This window comes from Lolium rigidum, chromosome 1 (assembly GCF_022539505.1).
Source record: "Lolium rigidum isolate FL_2022 chromosome 1, APGP_CSIRO_Lrig_0.1, whole genome shotgun sequence".
Taxonomy (NCBI): Eukaryota; Viridiplantae; Streptophyta; class Magnoliopsida; order Poales; family Poaceae; genus Lolium; species Lolium rigidum.
In genome coordinates, this window is record NC_061508.1 from 175,408,368 (window position 1) to 175,426,326 (window position 17,959).

General features: G+C 43.3%; 2 protein-coding genes and 1 long non-coding RNA gene across 6 annotated transcripts; 1 reads left to right on the forward strand and 2 right to left on the reverse strand.

The window, feature by feature from the left end:
• Window positions 1-434: 434 nt before the first annotated feature.
• Window positions 435-4,112, forward strand: LOC124685268. 2 transcript variants are annotated; one of them, XR_006997375.1, is made up of 3 exons: window positions 435-497; window positions 1,022-2,909; window positions 3,398-4,112. It is a non-coding gene; the product is annotated as an uncharacterized LOC124685268 (long non-coding RNA). The 2 variants fall into 2 exon arrangements; XR_006997373.1 differs by having other exon boundaries at window positions 445-817.
• Window positions 4,113-5,278: 1,166 nt separating this feature from the next.
• LOC124653472 lies at window positions 5,279-5,944 on the reverse strand. The gene is made up of 3 exons (XM_047192535.1): window positions 5,891-5,944; window positions 5,749-5,799; window positions 5,279-5,645 (listed from the first exon to the last, which is right to left on the reverse strand). The coding sequence occupies exons 1-3, from the start codon at window positions 5,942-5,944 to the stop codon at window positions 5,394-5,396; spliced, it is 357 nt and encodes a 118-aa protein (XP_047048491.1). The 3' UTR covers window positions 5,279-5,393.
• Window positions 5,945-14,435: 8,491 nt separating this feature from the next.
• LOC124685254 (CBS domain-containing protein CBSX1, chloroplastic-like) lies at window positions 14,436-16,686 on the reverse strand. Of its 3 annotated transcripts, none has more exons than XR_006997371.1 (3): window positions 15,967-16,062; window positions 14,811-14,898; window positions 14,436-14,732 (listed from the first exon to the last, which is right to left on the reverse strand). XR_006997371.1 is itself a non-coding variant. In XM_047219592.1 (3 exons), the coding sequence occupies exons 1-3, from the start codon at window positions 16,587-16,589 to the stop codon at window positions 14,641-14,643; spliced, it is 306 nt and encodes a 101-aa protein (XP_047075548.1). In that variant the 5' UTR covers window positions 16,590-16,686; the 3' UTR covers window positions 14,436-14,640. The 3 variants fall into 3 exon arrangements, 1 of the variants encoding a protein (XP_047075548.1); XM_047219592.1 differs by lacking the exon at window positions 15,967-16,062 and adding an exon at window positions 16,464-16,686; XR_006997370.1 differs by having other exon boundaries at window positions 14,436-14,898.
• Window positions 16,687-17,959: the final 1,273 nt, after the last annotated feature.

Consider the following 17,959-nt stretch of genomic DNA (forward strand, 5'->3'; position numbering starts at 1 on the left):
AGTTGGCAATGCTTTTACTGGTTGGGACAGCAACAGTTGAAAGGGCATTCTCAGCTATGAAGATTATTAAGACGGAGTTGCGCAACAAGATGTCCGATGGTTGGCTTAATGATTTGATGGTGTGCTACATCGAGCGAGGGATATTCAAAAGTCTTGATCTTGGTGAAATTAAAAAAGATTTTCAAAGCGAAGGTAGAGCTTTGCCATTGCCTGGAACTTCTAGACGACATTAAAGCTTCATTACGGTATGTTCGTAGGTTATACTTATATTTAAATATGTTTCTGTTATCAATTTATCATACTACCAGTACCATTGACTATGCTTAACATCATATAAAATATTATTGTGTCAAGACCATTTTATATTTTTGTGTCAATTTTTTTTGTTATAAAGTTCGCCCGACCTCAATTTTTTTCCGTCCTTCGCCACTGGCCAAAGGAACAAATATGCAGATTACTTGTTGATGATCAGTTGACCAACGGGACAATTCCCTCAAGTGAGTATTTGAGATGATAATTGAGATGTAGTCATGTAGATGACAAAGGTTCTCACTACGTAATGATATTTTTGACCTCATGGACGAAGGTCTAGATTAATTATGCTTAGGAGAGGGTTGTCTCTTAATTAATATAGGTGGATGATGAATTTGATCTGCTCTGTTCATAGTCCGACTGGGTACATACTGTAATATAGCAGATTAATATAGCAATGTGCAGATACATGATTGATGATTGTCACTTTTAAGTTCTTTCGCGGAGTCCAATTGATGATGATTATTACTGCAAGGATACAACCACACGGGGAGTATTATCGCAGGTCTAACCATTAATTGGGTCTTCTTCTTCTTCTTACTTCATTTTGTTTCCTTCTCTATCCCGCTTTTCTTCTCCTTGCGCCCTAAATTATATATTATGTTCATAAGAAATCAAATATTTCTCTGAGTTGCATTGTTCAGCTTTCTATTGTCGTTGCAATGTTTACCTTTTCTTCTCTATAGTAAGAAGTTATACTTGTGTGCAGGTCGAAGGAACAAATATGCAGATTTTGCCTCTAGGATGTATTACGCTGATGCAATTACTGGGAAGTTCTTGTGAGAATTGCACACATCGAGGGATATAGGGATCAAGAGACAGCAAAACTCACATGAATTGGACTTTATTGTTCTTGACCGTGAGGTACTCCTGCACAAATCAGTACATAGCTATACCTTAACTTACTGCCTTTTCCCTATGCATAATCTACTTAAATTATCATAAATAATGTACTGTCCTTTCTCTGGTGTAGTATAGATTTTCTGTACTACCACATCGCTCTCTTCTTTGTATCGTCGTAATATCACTACTCACTCTATCTTTGTAAGCTATACGAATAGTCAATTTCATACTCTCCCAAGACAGCGATACGTCAAACTTTTGGTCGTCCTCGTCGTACTCCTGCACGCGCCCATATGGGCCAGGCCCAACTAAAACTGCCAGCCTCCCATCGTTCGTCCCTTGTCCCCTACTCTATGCTCCCACCAGGCCACCCTAAAAAAAGTCGATCCGAGCGGACGCCTAGGGTTTTGGCGCCGCCATGGCCGGCATGGTCTCCCCCGGGCCCCTGACACCCCTGCACCGTCTGATGTCCTAACGCGTCAAAGAAGAGGCGGAGGAGCCTGGGCCAAATCCTGACGCCACCTGCATCGCGTCAATGGCGGGATCGTGTTCAGGTCGGTCGCGAAGGAGAGGGGAAGAAGGGCCGTCGTTGTTGGAGGTGGGAGGATGTGGTGCCACTGGGGAGAGGGCCCAGAGGGGGTGCCACCGGCTTGTTATTCTTAGCCCCCCGTCCAGCAGATCCCCGCCCGTGCCCGTGTTGGGGAGAGAGGGGCGGCCAGATGGAAGGTGAGGAAGGCTCTCCAGGCCAAGGGAGAGTTGGTGCCCGGAGGAGCACGAGCACTTCCTCGATGCCCAACTCAGGTCAGTGCAACGACATGCCACTGGGACGTGCCCTGTTCGTTCTTCTCTGCTCTGAACAAATATGAATCCAGCTAATCTGTAGCTAGATTTCAGGTTCGGCTGTGCCTGGAAGATGATCGAGGAGCACGTCAGATCTGGATCTGATCATATTTTGGTCTTCCTTTTTATTGTCTTTTTGTTTGGGATGAACGGAGGTGAACGGAGGTGACAATAAATTCAGAGTTCTAAACCAGCATGTCGTTATATAAAGGAATCCTAGGAGCCAGGATATCGGGCATCTTCAGTAGTCAAACACCTGGTACATATGAGTTGTGGAAGACAGATGGTGCATCTGCTAGGAAGCCTCATGCCACCAATTTGAGTCAGAGCTTTGGACTCCTGAACGGGTATCTAGCGATTAATACTCATGAAAGAGAAGTCCTATGGTGAAGTTTGTGATGTATTTGATAGAGCCAATATTTTATTAGCTTCCAAGGATGGAAGTTTGGCGGCATCTGTTGAGAATGGTTAGATGTTCCAGTGATTGATGTTGAGAATGGATAGGTGTATTTGACCTCAACTCTTGGGTTCAACCGGAAGTGATGGAACTTGGCATAGATCAGTCTCAGTCCAGAAGTAGTACATGTGGTTGGTTCACAAACTTCCGGTGGTAACGTGAATCTTCAATCGCCTATTTTCGTTAATCTGGTGACTTCCATCCTTCTTCGCTGTTTGAGAGAAAGACAAATACCAACAGAGGAACAGTTGTTCCTAACCCTGACTATCGATTACGATTGGTCTCTTGGCATGGACTTTAACATCAACTAAATAAGATATGGTATCTGTTAGCAGAGTAATATCTCTAAACGGTCCACTATTGTCAAAATGCACGGATAGCTGGTGCATTTGGATACGCAGACAATCTTCTTGCTGCTGCACCTGTAGGCCTATGGGGGTTGCTTCTTTTGTTTCAGGTCAGTATGACTATGCTCTGCTTTTAGACCTTATGTTTGAATTACAGCTGAACCTAGATTAAAACAATTTTCTTTGCTTTGCCAAGACTGTCAATATTTGGAGTCTTTGTTCTATGCACACTACCTTCTAACTACTGCTGCCAACATTCTAAAATTTTATGAATACTACACCAAACTAATCCTAATCTCTCGCTTTGAACTACTTCTGTTCATGTGACATTGAACAACAGTCGGTAAGTGTTTCGCTTGGACGTCCTTATATGGATGCTTAAAACTGTCTCAAGCCATGATAGTTACGATGGAAAATATATCATAGGTGTTTCAAAAGCATATGTGTTGAATCTTGCCTTCAAATATGCATCAGCCTTCCCGCTTCCGTGGAAACATCTTTAGGGGATCACCGATTCTCACGTATATTATAATGCATTTATTTACCTTTATGCGTACCATAGTACCATGCCTCAGTTTTATGATTTTATCTCGTGCAGAAAGCGGAATAGAAACCCCAGACACGAGTGGAGAGGATGGTGCAGGTTTACCACAACCTGGCCAAGTGGGAGTACTTCTGCCCGCTTACCCCAGACTACACTTACGTGTCACCAAAGCTGGGCTGCTGGCCTACGATGTTGACAACCTGTCGGCAGTAGGGCAGCCGGAACTGAACATTGTTGCGTCAGGGACTCCCTTCACGTCGTTCTGAAGAACCCTACATAATTGCGGGGCGTCGGAGCAGATGGCATGTAGCACAAACCAATTTGGGGATTCAGAAACGGCGATGTGGGGCACGTCGGGGAAGGAAATTCCAGTGCCTGGAACCACTGGAATGGATGCATGACGTGTTCAAGATCGACACCCAATGAGTCAATCCAGACATCCAGGAAATCTTTTTTTGAAAGATTAGCTTGGCTGTCTTTTGTATATTAAGCAGAGGGAAATACAAGACCACGAAGTGTGGTAAGTAAAAGTATACAAAGACAGAGGACCTCGCAAAGGTTCTCTGAAGGGAGCTGCTGGACATTTGGCATCAGCAAGACGCCATGAATAAGGGAGAGATTGCATGCATTAATGAGGTTGTGCTCGAGGTTTTTTATCCAAGTGTTCTCCAATAAGTCTGTTTTGACAACTCGGTTCTTTCTCTTGGAGTGCTTAAATAGCGCGGGGAAAGCTAAGCGCAGGGGATGCGCAAGGAGCCATGAAGACTCCCAGAAGGAGGCACGAGCTCGTTGCCAATCGTGGATCGATTTCAGTCCTGACACAATACATCATTAGTATCCTCTTTCATCTGCGCAAATCATGAGCTGTTGGCTAATCTGCAATGCCAACATGCTTGGGAATTGGGATCATGGTGGCAATGAAACTGAAGAGTAGTGCAATTTTTGAGGATAAAAAATTTAGTGCTTGCCGGCCTTCATCTTGGGACAGCAGACAACATGGACTGAGCACTCCTATGATTGTTGTGGATCGACTCTGTGCTGCTGGCTCTCAACTACTCTGTAGTATTAGTAATATGATGTATGTCCATGCGCAGCTCTTATATCACGATTGCAGCTCATTGAATTGTCCATTGTTAATACGACCCTATCCAATAGAGTACTTTCTATCACTACTGCGTATGTTTTATTTTTCCTAGGATTTATCCAACTGATCAATTATTGAATGACTTTTCACTTCCTGGCTTATAAGGTGAAGCTAAAGGTGAGAAACTATCTGCAGAGAATTTGGGTTTTGTTCATTGTGTTTGGGAAACATTTGTTGATTGTTATCCCGAAAGTCAAGGAGTTGATGATGCTTTACTGAATAGCTAGACCTTGGATGGATTGTTACCTGGATTCATTTGGTGTCCTGATAGCTTCGATTGTGAATCAATATACTAGGTGTACAAATATCTATCGAGTATTAACGAGTAGATATACTTATTAATACAAATGTATTAGTACAGTGTTTATTCATATTTAAATAATGTCAATTATATGAGTTGTCGAAATATGCTTTAAACGAGATAGAATCTTATTGGTTTGTGGAGTATATTGTGGCTTTTTTCAAACATGTGAAGTTTTGCATGTATTGTATTGACATGTTATGAGAAACAATAGTGGCATACCATTTCATCATTTCGCTGCGTTTTAAATTTTCATAGTGAGTTATGAATTATATATGTGCATTCAGAAATAAAATTTAAAAACCCGTGGCAATGCACGGGCATTTGTACTAGTACTAAAAATAATAGAAATGGCAGTATGGTGTACCACTGTGATAAACTGGCAGTATATTACACCGAAAATGGTGGTATGTTGTACTGAAAATAATGGAATTGGCAGAGAAATGGCCATTATTTTGGCAGTATATTGTACCACTGTAATAATTGAAAATTGGGCAGCATTATTCAGTATAAGACAACCCAATAGGTTCAAAAACTTTCAAGAACTAACATGATGAACATCTGATCATACACAAAATATGAAGGTATACTACTGAACAATCTCCCTATTCAACACCATCTTGCCGTGAGCTGTTCTCATTACCAAAAACCCACCATTTTAGCCTTCCTTCTGTTGGGATTGTCATGGAGCTGGCAACTTGCTGGGACTGCTTGGTAGTTTGTTGGGAACTTTCATTGGCATGTTGAGAGAAAGAAGCACCAGCAAATGCATCTGGAGTTGGCTGAGAGTCTCTGCAGTGGTCTTTCTCTTCTGACTTCTTTGCTGGCTGCTGATCAGGAACATGTGTTGCAGATCCCTGGACATAACATAAATACAAGGGATCCCTAAATACAAATTGAGATTCTTTTAGCAATTTAAAATATTAGCTGTAGCTTTCAGTAGGGAAATAATAATTTTACATGTCGAGCAGCAGTAGTAGGTTGCTCAACAGGAATAGTAGTTGCAGATCCCTGGACAAAACATAAATACAAGTTAAGATTGTTTTAGTAGAATTTAAATATGAAGTGTAAATTTATAAATATGGTGTTATAATCTTTTTACCTGTCTTGCATTTTTTTTTCTTGCTCCTCTTGGCGGCTCTAGTGAAGTTGCCATATTCTTTAACACCGGCAAGTGGGTTGTCTTTGCATTTTCTTTTATTGTGGTTATATCCTTCACATGACGAACATTTGATTTTATGCCTTTCTTTGACAACTTAGTGCCCTTTGGCTTCTTCCCCTCTTCTCTTCTTCTCTCTATCTTTGGTCTCCTGGGTACTTCTTATGACACGGCGATATGACCAGAGGCTCACTGGAATGGTCGGAAACGTTGCCGGAGTACGGTCAGAGTTGGAGAAGATATCCACAGTACAGTCAGGATGGGCTGGAACACGACGAACGGCAAGCACCGCGCTGCTGCGCTGCCCTGTGGATGGTTTCCATGATGAAGAAGACTGCTAGGCAGCCTCTCACTCTCACGTCCCCTGAACTCTCAAACTGAAACTGATTGTGTTTTCTAAAACTGAAAACTGCACTCTGTTTTCAAATCATTTGGGCAACCAAATGAGCTTAACTTTTTTTGTAAATTTTACAGAAGCAACATGTAACTATTATTGATATGCTGTAAAGTTTTCATCTCAAACGGAGTTTATTTGAATGGTTTATAAAAATCGAGAACATTACAGCCATAATTTGAAAAAAATCCAAAAAAACTGAATTATATCTAGCATTTTGAGTGAAACTCTAATGCTATAAAATATTTTTGAACTCAAATATAGTATGAAAACAGTGGATACACAAAAGCACAATTCAAACCACATTTTAAGAGTGATCTAAAACTTTTATGAAGTTGCAAAATGTTGTAACATGATAAGAGTAGTGCATGACATGGATAGAAGAAAATGGAAAATGAGCTCTAAATTGGCTAAGGCTTAAGTCATAGTAGTAACTGCTTTGCCAAACATCAGATAAGGAAAGTTTGAGCAAGTTTAATTATAGTACCATTATAAAGTGTAGTTTTCACATAATGAAGGCAATAGGAAATAATTTAAACTTCTAGTTATTGTCGGGACAAAGCGAAGATGATAATGCATTATTGTCAGAAGCATGATGCATATGAATGTATGTTAAACATGCCTAGTACAGCTTAAATGGTTAGGTCACTACATAGTGGCATATTATGAAAGGGAAAAGTATCTCGGACTAAGTTCCTAATTATATTTTCACATAAGATCTTAATTAAAAAGCAGCAAACTTGGTCATTGATTTACAGATCTTAGATTCCTTGCTAAATTGTACAAGATTGGCACAAATAAATAAATAGTGGCTATTATTGAAGGGAAAAATAGTAAATTTCAGTTCATTATTATATTTGGGGATTGACATCTGCACTTACCCAACATGTAAAACATCATAAAATTAAACTACTTTTGGATGGTGAAATGAGGCGAGGATGTGAGCTTCTTTTCAGAAATCCAATACCTGCAAATAGATCAGAACTTGACTCATTTTTCCATGAGACCAAATCATTACCACAATAAATCTGTAAATCTGTTTCTCCCATTTTGCACAAACGAAAACCCTCTTTATATATTTATATATACACAGCCAAGGCCTGAATTACTTGTTTTGCTTGTACAAAGAAAACTAACCACATGAACATTTTTTCTAGGATACCATTAATTAGTAAGTATTTTAGTATCAGATGAGTTGAGGTCAAGGTTTCGATCAGGTTCTATTGAGCATCATAATACAAGAAACACCTGCACTATCCTTCGATATGATTTTGCATATAAAAGATAAATGGCGAGTTATGTTAAATTGGGTAAAATAATCATTGTCAAATTACACGCAACCAAAAGCTGGTTGGCCTATTGAGCTTTAGAATACCTGCACTATCTTTTATCATGATTCTGCATATAAAATATCAATGGTGAGTTATGTTAAATCTGGTAAAATCATCATTGCCAGAATACACGCAACCAGAAGAGGGTTGGCCTGTACCCTCAGCATTGGATGGTTGGGAGATGGAAAGGCTCGAGTGTCTATGAGCTCTTTGGTTGATGATATTGATTGTCGAATAATTGCCGATCGATATAATTGTATAATTGAAGAGAGGAAGACTGGAAGGAGGCTTGGGATAGGTGTGAGACATAAGGGATTGTGGTACTTGGATAGAAGGGAAACCGATGAAGCGTTGTGCACTTGCTCTCACGGTTGTTACCAATGATGATGAGGCAAGGTTGATACTCCAACATTGTCGATTAGGCCATATGTCCTTTGATACTATGAGTAAGATATTCCCCGAAGAAATGAAGAAGGTGGACAAAGAAAAACTTGTGTGTGATGCATGTGAGTTTGGAAAACACACCAGGACATCATATGTGAGTCGTGGACTCGCGGAGCACGTTGCCCTTTGTACCGATTCACTCGATGTATGGACTTCCCCGGTGGTCTCGTTAGCGGGATGAAGTATTTTGTCACCTTCATTGATTGCTACTCCCGAATGACTTGGATATATCTTCTGAAACATAAAAGTGAGGTGCTTACATGCTTCAAGGACTTCTATGCATATGTCCAAAATCGCTTCAACGCTAGTATTCAAATTATCAGGACAGATAATGGGACGGAGTATGTGAACAATGAATTTGGCAATTTTCTTTCCCAAAAAGGAATACTTCATCAAACTTCATGTCCCGATACTTCTCCACGAATGGAGTAGCTGAAAGGAAGAATCGTCATCTCGCTGGAGGTGGCTCGATCACTTATGTTTACCATGAATGTGCCCAAATTCTTGTGGAGTGAAGCGGTTATGACTCGCTACTTGTCTCATCAACCGGATGCCCTCAAGAGTGCTTGGGATGAAGACTCCATATGAAATGATCTATGGCCAAAATGAGTTCATCGTTCCGCCAAAGGTGTTTGGGTGTACTTGCTTTGTTAGAGACCATAGACCTTCGGTGGCAAAATTGGATCCTCGTGCTGTGTGAAGTGCATCTTCATTGGATACCCATCTGGACAAAAGGGCTACAAGTGTTGGAGCCCTAGTGAGCGGAGAACATTTGTTAGCATGGATATGACATTTAGAGAGTCTGAGCCGTTCTATGGAGAGAAGACGGACCTCAGCTCGTTGTTTGACTTTGACTCTCCTAGCACAATCGAAGCTAGTCGAGAGGGGGAGAGTGAACTTTTGAGGACAAAGGAACATGAACCATCCAGAGTTGTTGTTGGTTCAATTCCATCTCCTACGAGTGAAGAGAGATGGACAAAGCCAAATGAGGAAGAAAATCTAAGGGTGTCTACAAGGAGACAAGCTACAAGTGAAGAGAGATGGAGAAAGCCAAACGAGGAAGAGAACTTGAAAGTGTATACACGGAGAAAATCGCAGCATGAGCAGCAGCAACAACAGGTTCCCACGACAAGTGACACACAGGTGCAGGGGGAGCAACATGCTCCAACAGGTGTTGAAACTGATGAATTGTCTGATGACGCGGGTCCATCTATTACGAGGGATTCAATGGACTTTCCCATTGCCTTAAGAAAAGGAACCCGAGCTGCAGCTAGAAAACCTCCAAATTGGTACCAGGAGGAGCATGACATTGCTAATTATGTATCATATGCATCTCTATCTACGAACTACGAGGCCTTCATCGCATCATTGCAATCTGTGGTGATCCCAAGAGATTGGAAAGAAGCAAAACAAGACCCAAAGTGGTACGAGGCCATGTTGGAGGAAATGAAAGCTCTTGAGAAGAACAATACATGGGATCTTGTTACTCTTCCAAGCTGGAAAACGTCCGATTACTTGCAAATGGGTGTATTCTGTGAAGCAATCCCCAGAAGGGAAAATAGAACGATACAAGGCAAGGTTGGTGGCAAGGGGTTACAGTCAAACATATGGGATTGACTATGACGAGACCTTTGCGCCTGTTGCAAAGATGAGTACTATAAGAACTCTTATTTCTTGTGCTCGCTAACTTTGGTTGGCCCTTGCATCAGTTGGATGTCAAGAATGCTTTCTTGCATGGAGATCTCCGGAAGAAGTTTATATGGATATTCCACTCGGCTTTAGTAACTCCAACACCCAGGGAAGGTGTGCAGATTGAAGAAGTCTTTATATGGTCTCAAGCAGTCACCAAGGGCATGGTTTGATAGGTTCCGGAGAGCCATGCGCAATATGGGTTACAAGCAATGTAATAGGGATCATACCGTGTTCTATAGGCATTCAGGGCGTCGTATTACCATCCTTGCAGTTTATGTGGATGACATTGTTATCACTGGAGACGATAATGATGAAATAAGCCAGCTGAAGATGAGATTGAGCAGAGAATTTGAGGTTAAGGATCTAGGACAACTCAAGTATTTCTTGGGTATTGAGATTGCGAGATCTCCTAAAGGAATAGTTATCTCTCAACGGAAATATGTGTTGGATCTACTCAATGAGACCGGTATGCTTGGGTGTCGGCCTGCTTCAACTCCTATTGAGCAAAATCACCGAGCTGTGTGCTCGGTCGGGAGATCCGGTTAATAGAGAGCGCTACCAACGGCTTGTTGGTCGACTTATCTATTTATGCCATACGAGACCTGATATATCTTATGCCGTGAGTGTGGTGAGCCGCTACATGCATGACCCAAGAAGTGGACATCTAGAGGCAGCTTATAGAATTTTACGCTATCTGAAAGGAAGTCCTGGAAAAGGTCTATGGTTCAAGGCCAATGGGCACTTGAGTGTGGAGGGATATTGTGACGCAGATTGGGCAAGTTGCCTTGATGACAGAAGGTCAACATCAGGTTTTTGTGTCTTCGTAGGAGGAAACTTGGTATCTTGGAGGAGCAAGAAGCAGCATGTGGTCTCAAGATCAACTGCAGAAGCAGAGTATAGAGCAATGGCGGTGTGTTTGTGTGAGATGTTATGGATGAAAGGCCTTCTATCAGAATTGAAGCTACTGCGGAGAGGGCCATTGAATCTTTGGTGCGGCAACAAGTCAACAATAAATATTGCTAACAATCCCGTTCAGCATGACCGAACAAAGCATGTGGAAATAGATCGATTCTTCATTAAAGAACGGCTTGACGAAGGAACCTTGAAGTTAAGCCATGTAACCTCTAGAGAACAAATAGCAGATTGTCTAACCAAAGGATTAGGTAGTAAGGAATGTTTGTTGGCATGTAACAAGATGGGAATGATAGATATCCATCGCCCATCTTGAGGGGGAGTGTTGGAATCTAAGATTAGTGTAATAGTACTCTAGTACAGTCTAGAATGCTCTAGGGGAATTGGAGATTAGTAGTCTCCTAGGAAAGTCTAGAATATTCCAATAGTGTGCTAGAATCTAAGTTAGTTTATTAGCAAAGTCTAGAGTATTCTAGGGAGTTTTAGTATAGTAGTAGTGTCTAGACTATTCTAATGTATGAGTTAACATGTAAGCCTAAGTTGAGCTATATATATGAGAGGGTGTGGAGGTCCAAGGGACCAACCCATCCACAATTTCCCCAAAAGCCTACAATAGAGATGCAAAGACCCTTGCTCACTTAACACTACATCCGGGCAAAGATGTAGCGCGCCACTATGGCGGTGGCGGCCCGGCCCTTGCTCATTTAACACCATATCCGGGTTCTGATATGGCGCGCCACTAAGGCGGTGGCGGCCCAGCCCTTGCTCATTTAACACCACACCCGGGTTCCGATATGGCGCATCGCTGAGAGGGTTACGCCCCAACGAAAATCTATTGGGTTTCATATCCATAGAAAAGGCTGGTTTTTACGTTGGCTCGCCAAGCCTAACACAAACCTCCTCCTTTACCCGGGCTTGGGACCGGCTATTCCTAAAAGGCATAGTAACACATATTTTATATACCAGTAATTTCCAACCAGATATGGATGTATCTATTTGATATTTTAAAAGCTTTGTGTTTGTGTGTGTCATAGCAGGAGGTGTATTGCATGTCCTCGCATAGTTGCTATTTCTGCATATTATATCTCCAAACTTAACCAGGCCTTCGAGAACTTGGACCTGGGTTTGGCAGCACTGGGTGAAGAGCAAGGGACACAGCCCGTGACCAAATACTTCTTAATGCAGCTTGGTTAAGCACTTATTAAGTTGATACAGCCTGTGACCAAATATCAACTCTGGACTTCTTAATACTTCTCAATGCAGCCTGTGACCAATATCAACTCTGCACTTTTTTGATCATCGAAACTTCAATGAAACCCGACTTAGCATCAAGGTGATACAACTCTAAGAGCATCTGTAGCAGATCCCGTAAACTCTCATACCACAAAACCTGTTTACAGTGAATCGTAAAAATTTAACGTTGCTGCCCCATCATCGACCTACCCATGACCTACCTGGGAATCCCCCTAACGGTCCGGCGCCGACAACCGCACAGCTCTCTAACCCCTGGTGGCGAAGATCGCTGACAAGCTGCCCACTTGGATCAGGTGCCTGATGCACGAGGCAGGGCGCCTCACGCTAGTCAAGGACATGCCCATCAGCTGCTCATCCTCGGCACCTCCAAGAAAACCCTCAAATTAATCCAGAAGATTCAGAGAGGTTTCTTTTGGGAGGGGCACGCCAAGGCTAAGGGAGGGAACTGCCACGTCAATTGGCAGCAGGTTTGCCGGCCAACCTCTTATGGAGGCCTTCGAGTGCAAGACATCGAGCGCGCAGGCTTCACTCCGCGCTTACGGTGGCTCAGGTTTAGCAGAACGGAGGGCGCGACATCGACAGAACGCTGGGCATTCATGAAATTGTGGAATACCTGCTGCTGTGGCAGACAATCGTGCGAACAACCCACTCCAGGCAGCCCAACCAGCTCATCTGGAAGTGGACAGCGGATGGTGTCTACTCCGCGGGCTCTGGCTACCTCGCTACCTTCCATGGCTCCCTGCGTTGCAATGCCTGGAAGGCTTAGGCGCTCCTGCGAGTCAAGCTGTTCATGATGCTCGCCAACAAGGACAGATGCTGGACTGCATCTCGCCTGCAACGCCGCGGCCTGCAGCATCACCCCCGCTGCCTCCTGTGCGGCCAGGATTTCGAGACGATCGCTGACCTGCTTACGGCCTGCCCCTTCTCATGCCAGATTTGGTACGAGACCTTGGCTTGGCTCCGGTTTCCTTGCCAGCCTCCCGACGGTACAGCCTTGCTGCCAGCACTGGCATTGGGCAACATCTATCTTTTCCTCAACCATACTCATCTTCTTCCTCCATGAATCAATCTGTACAGGACTGAGCGCTCCGTAAAGGAACAAGCTCTCCTCCCTGCCTGTTCCTGCTGCTGTCGGCTTGACCAGCCTGCTACCGCCACCAGCCCAGCACCCCGCCCCAGCTGCCTCTGCCCAGCTCGGCCTGGTCTGTTCCAGCCTCCACCCAGACCTAGTCTTCCTGCGGACACCTCTCCCTCCACCTCCGGCTGTGGCCGCCACCAGCCTTAGCTTTCCCCGCACACGCCCGCTCGGCCGTGGAGATCCCATTGTGGACGGGCTCAAAATTTACCGCAGTTTGACCTGAATTTCTCAGGAATCGGTCGGAACCAGGGTGGCGCTCGCCGGAAACTGGCAAGGATTTGGCCAGAATCAAAGCACCGTGGGGAATTTCGTCAGATCCAGCAAGTCCAGCCCCGGTCCGGTGATGGTTTGGCTGAAATTCCCCACACGCCAACCGTTGTGTAGCATTTCATTTCACTGTAAAAAAATCGACTCCAATACTGAGAACATGAGGCCTGGGAGGCTCGTTTCAGTTTACCTAAGAAACATTTACGATTCAGGGCTGTTTTGCAGGATCTAATTGGAGCAGTTTTTTTTTTTTTTGCTCAAAACAGTAAAATGACCGCTATTTTACGGTTTTGGCTGTTTTACGGGATTTGCTAGAGATGCTCTAAGTCTCAGCCCCAGCCTCCACATTACTAGGAGATACACATCAGTAACCAAGACAATAAAAGGAAAAAAGATGACGGACTGCACTCTCTAAGCTGTAAAAGCAACTGCTAAGGCTAGGTATTTGTATTTTATTTAGCAAATGTATTTGTTAGAGAACTTATTTTAGAAATTTGTAGAGGCTATATTAAAGTAAGATTCTCTTTAGAATGTAAAAGGGACGGCATATTTGATAAGTTATAGATTGGGCAATGACGTAATATGTGTTTGATTACTATTTTGGTTACAAACATTTAAGTTGGTGCTAAAATTATACTATAATCAATATAGTTTATATATTCTTATGATTACAGTTTGCATGAGTTAAGACGTTCATTGCACATGCACACTCACTACAGCTCTTATAGTTTATATTCATTCAACAGAACAGGATCTAGATATCTAATGGAACAAACATTTTCTGGATAAATATTTCCTGCTGAATATCAATATTTAGAACTTGCTTAGGCCATACATTTATAAACAAACCAGAACATTAAAATATCGTTCCTGTTAAACTTTGTTTTGTTACAGCAACATGTCTGGTAATAACCACAATAATCATGAAATATGCCGCTGCCAACATAAGAGGAGCCAACAAAGAACTAGGCACATCCATGTAGCCTCGAGTTAAAGCACAAAGTTGTGGTTGTTCAGAAGGTTGCCACTTTTCTATCTAAGTTAGGTAGCTCCTCCTACCTATTCTAGTTTATAAATAGAATTTTGGGAGAGTAATAATTTGGCACAGTTCAAAATAAAATCGCCAATACAAGAGTATGGTGATTTGCACATTTAGATGACAAGGAAACTCGAGTCCCTTCCATATCTGTTCTATATACATGTTTGACTACATATGAATATCAATAGGAGCCCAAGTTCCATATCACAAACGATATGCCTGCTACAATAAAATAATAGCATTACCTACCAAATTCCAGTCATCATCGATAACAGGAAAGCCGGTTATCCTATGCTCCACCAGCCTCTCAAGAGCTGGTCAATTACAAAATGAGTTGATAATAACATTATAATGAAAGAAAATAAGGCACAACATCAAGGCAAACAAAGAACCTTCATCAACTGAAGTAGTTTGTTTCACGACATGAAGTTCTTCCCTTTTAGTCATAAAATCACCAACAGTGTAAGCTCCACCGCTCTCCTGAAAAGCAAGAAATCCAGAGGTCAATGAATATTTGGAACAATAATACATACAAATACTTCCACACAGAGACGTGAAGTCGAATAGTTTATGGTTTTATGCCAAATCTACATTAAAAACGTCAATATCTTGTACCAAAGGTTAGAACCCACTACATCATCATGCAAAAGATATTTGTTGAAACATTTCCAAGTGCAATAAATGTGATGATGCTTGTTCCCTGCATAAAATCAGCAAACACCAGATCTACCTGTCATATACGTATATTATTTTTTAATTTGTAATAACACAAGAACACCAAAATGACATACATAATCGCCAGCAACGATCTTGGTAGAATACTTCCTTAAGGACTAATTGTTTTACTAGAAACATGAATATTGTCATCAACAAAGCTGCGCAGGTGATCAAATGGAAAATTTGGCACATCCATGCAAGAACATCAGCATCTCCAATGCCATGCATATTGCAATGAATATCCATAAACATTGTAACTAAAGAAGTAGTAAGTCACATAAAGCCCTTTCAGCCAGACATAAAAATTTGGCCACATAAATTCCCAGTTTGTCCTCAACAACTTTAATTAGCTCTGGCAGATACTAAGATCTTGCGGCCATCTGAAGTGATACAGTACCGACAACTACAGTTGAAACCTACTACTTCTGTTCCAAAATAAGTGTCACAACTTTGTCTAGATACGGATGTATCTAGACGATCCGTATCTAGACGTATTTTAATGCGTAGACGTTCTAGATAAAGCTGTGAATATTTTGGAACGGAGGGAATATAAGAGCATCTGTAGCAGACCCGTGTACTTGGAACCTAAAAAACGCCTTTGATGTGCACCGTAGATGGAATTTATGGGCTCAAAATCGGTGGCGCAGATCAGATACTATAAACAAAGCAGCAAAATTTGAAAAAGCGATTTCGCGGGAGATAGATGACATTCAGATTGCAGCAACATAGTAACATTCCGTTGTTCACACGCATTTTTACATTTAGATAAACATCTAAACTCTAACAAACTTGGTGTCGCAATCCTAAATTCAAAAGTTAGCTCTAGGATACCTCAGTAAAGCCTACAGGCATGGCGGCGAGACTCTAGCGGGCTCACTCCTTGATGTCAGAGTCGAGGTCAACGTAGAGTCGTAGACCTTGTTCTGAAGCTCCCCCCCCCCGTCCTTGTCGGCGGCCTGGCGTGCATTCTGCTAGAGCAACGCAATGATGCGGGGCATCGTCACCGTAGTCGTCGGGGCCTATCGCAACGCACTGTTGCGTGGCATCATCAGCATATTTGTCGGGGCCTATCGCCGCGTGCCTCCCGGCGGCGACCTCCTTTTCGATCATCACGGTGACATGCTCGAGGTCCACGTCGTCGACGTAGTCGCCAGGACCAATCCCCGCGCGCCTCCATCTTCACCGCAAGCGGCGCGCGAGCTCGAAGCGGAGGCAGTGCCAGTGTCGTGCGAGCTAGAGGCGGAGGCAGAGCTTGCTTCCCGGCGGTTGAACGCGGGCGGCAGAGTTAACCCATACTTCATGCACCTGTACGAGCTGCAGATGCGCACCATGTCGGAGCGCTTCTTCCACGCCTCGTAGTTGTCGTAGACGGAGGGGGTTCCGCAGCCGCGTGAGCTCGCCGCGCGGCCAATCTGGTCAGCCCCACGTCTAGTTGAGGACCGCCCCGACGCCATGGCGATGTGGCGCTGCCGGATATGTCAGTGCCGATCGCTGATTTGGTCGTCGGTGCCGAATTGGAGGTCAAAGGTGCGGCGGAGGGAGTGAGGATGCGGTGTAAGTGGACAAGGGTTTCAGCCCGTATCAATCGCTCCTGCCGGAACATATAGCAATTGATGTGGTATCTAAAAATTACGGCCAGACCACGTATACGGATCTGGTCTGCCCAAAAAAACCGCTACAAACCACATATCCACCCAACTTTCTTTTACAATTTGGGTGTGACTAATTCTCAGTCTGCTGAGAGCGAATTAACTTGGTTCTGAGAGCGAATTAAATTCGGTCTCAGTAGGATGATGTCATCGAATCTCAGTTGCAACCTATGTTGCAACTCATTATTAGTACGGATCACGAAGCAAATCTAACACTTTGGATGCACTTTTCTAGTTGCAACCTCACTTACAACTAAAAAAAAATTAGTTGCAATCCCACTTCCAACTGCAAAAATCACTTGCAACTTAAATGCACGAATCACGATGCAAATCCATCATTCAAAGAATCTACCGAGCTCTTAGCTAATTCTCAGAGAATTAGCAAATCTGTTACAATTTCCTTTACGATATGCGGTGTCTGCTAGAGATGCTCTAATCCAAGCATGCCCTCATCTCTAATCAAACATAGGTCTCCTGTAAACTAAGTATTATGCACCAATCCCCCGTTTCAGGAATAATCAGCATCCAATTGCTAATAGGAAAAAAGCAGTACACAATAAAACCAAGGAAAGGAGCTAGGCTCACCCCAGCTTCTGAAGTGTATTTTGGGGGTGGCCTCTGGCGGCCGTGGCCGCGGACGCGCGGACGAAGGTGGTCAGGGGACGCGCGCGGGGGGCAGCGGGAGCAATCCGTGGAATTGCAGGCAGACGAGACCCCCGCACGCCGGTGACAGCGTCGGTGGGCAATCGGGGAAGCGGAGGATGGGTGTGGAGAAGAAACCTGTGGCTCGTGAGCTCGTCTTTTCTTATTAGGGCATCTCCAGCGGCCCGTGACGCATTTCATTGTCCGCGTCCGTTTGCCTCGCGCCGCGGACGCAGAAATGACCGTTGTCGTTCGCGCGTCCGTTTAGGCATTTTTTGTTTTTCTTTTTTCCATTTGAACATAGTTCCAATTATTACATATTGGAAAATTATTTTACACAAACTAATACGTAGTTTGTAACATGGTTTACACAAACTAATACATAGTTTGAACCATGGTTGACACAAATAAAATATTAGTTGTGTTGATTTCCGTTTGTTCGTTGCCAAGAAAGAACATTCGAGGGCACACCCAGTAACCCAAACTGGAAAATCCAGCGGGAGGCATGATGGTGCCCTTGTTGGTTCTACCGA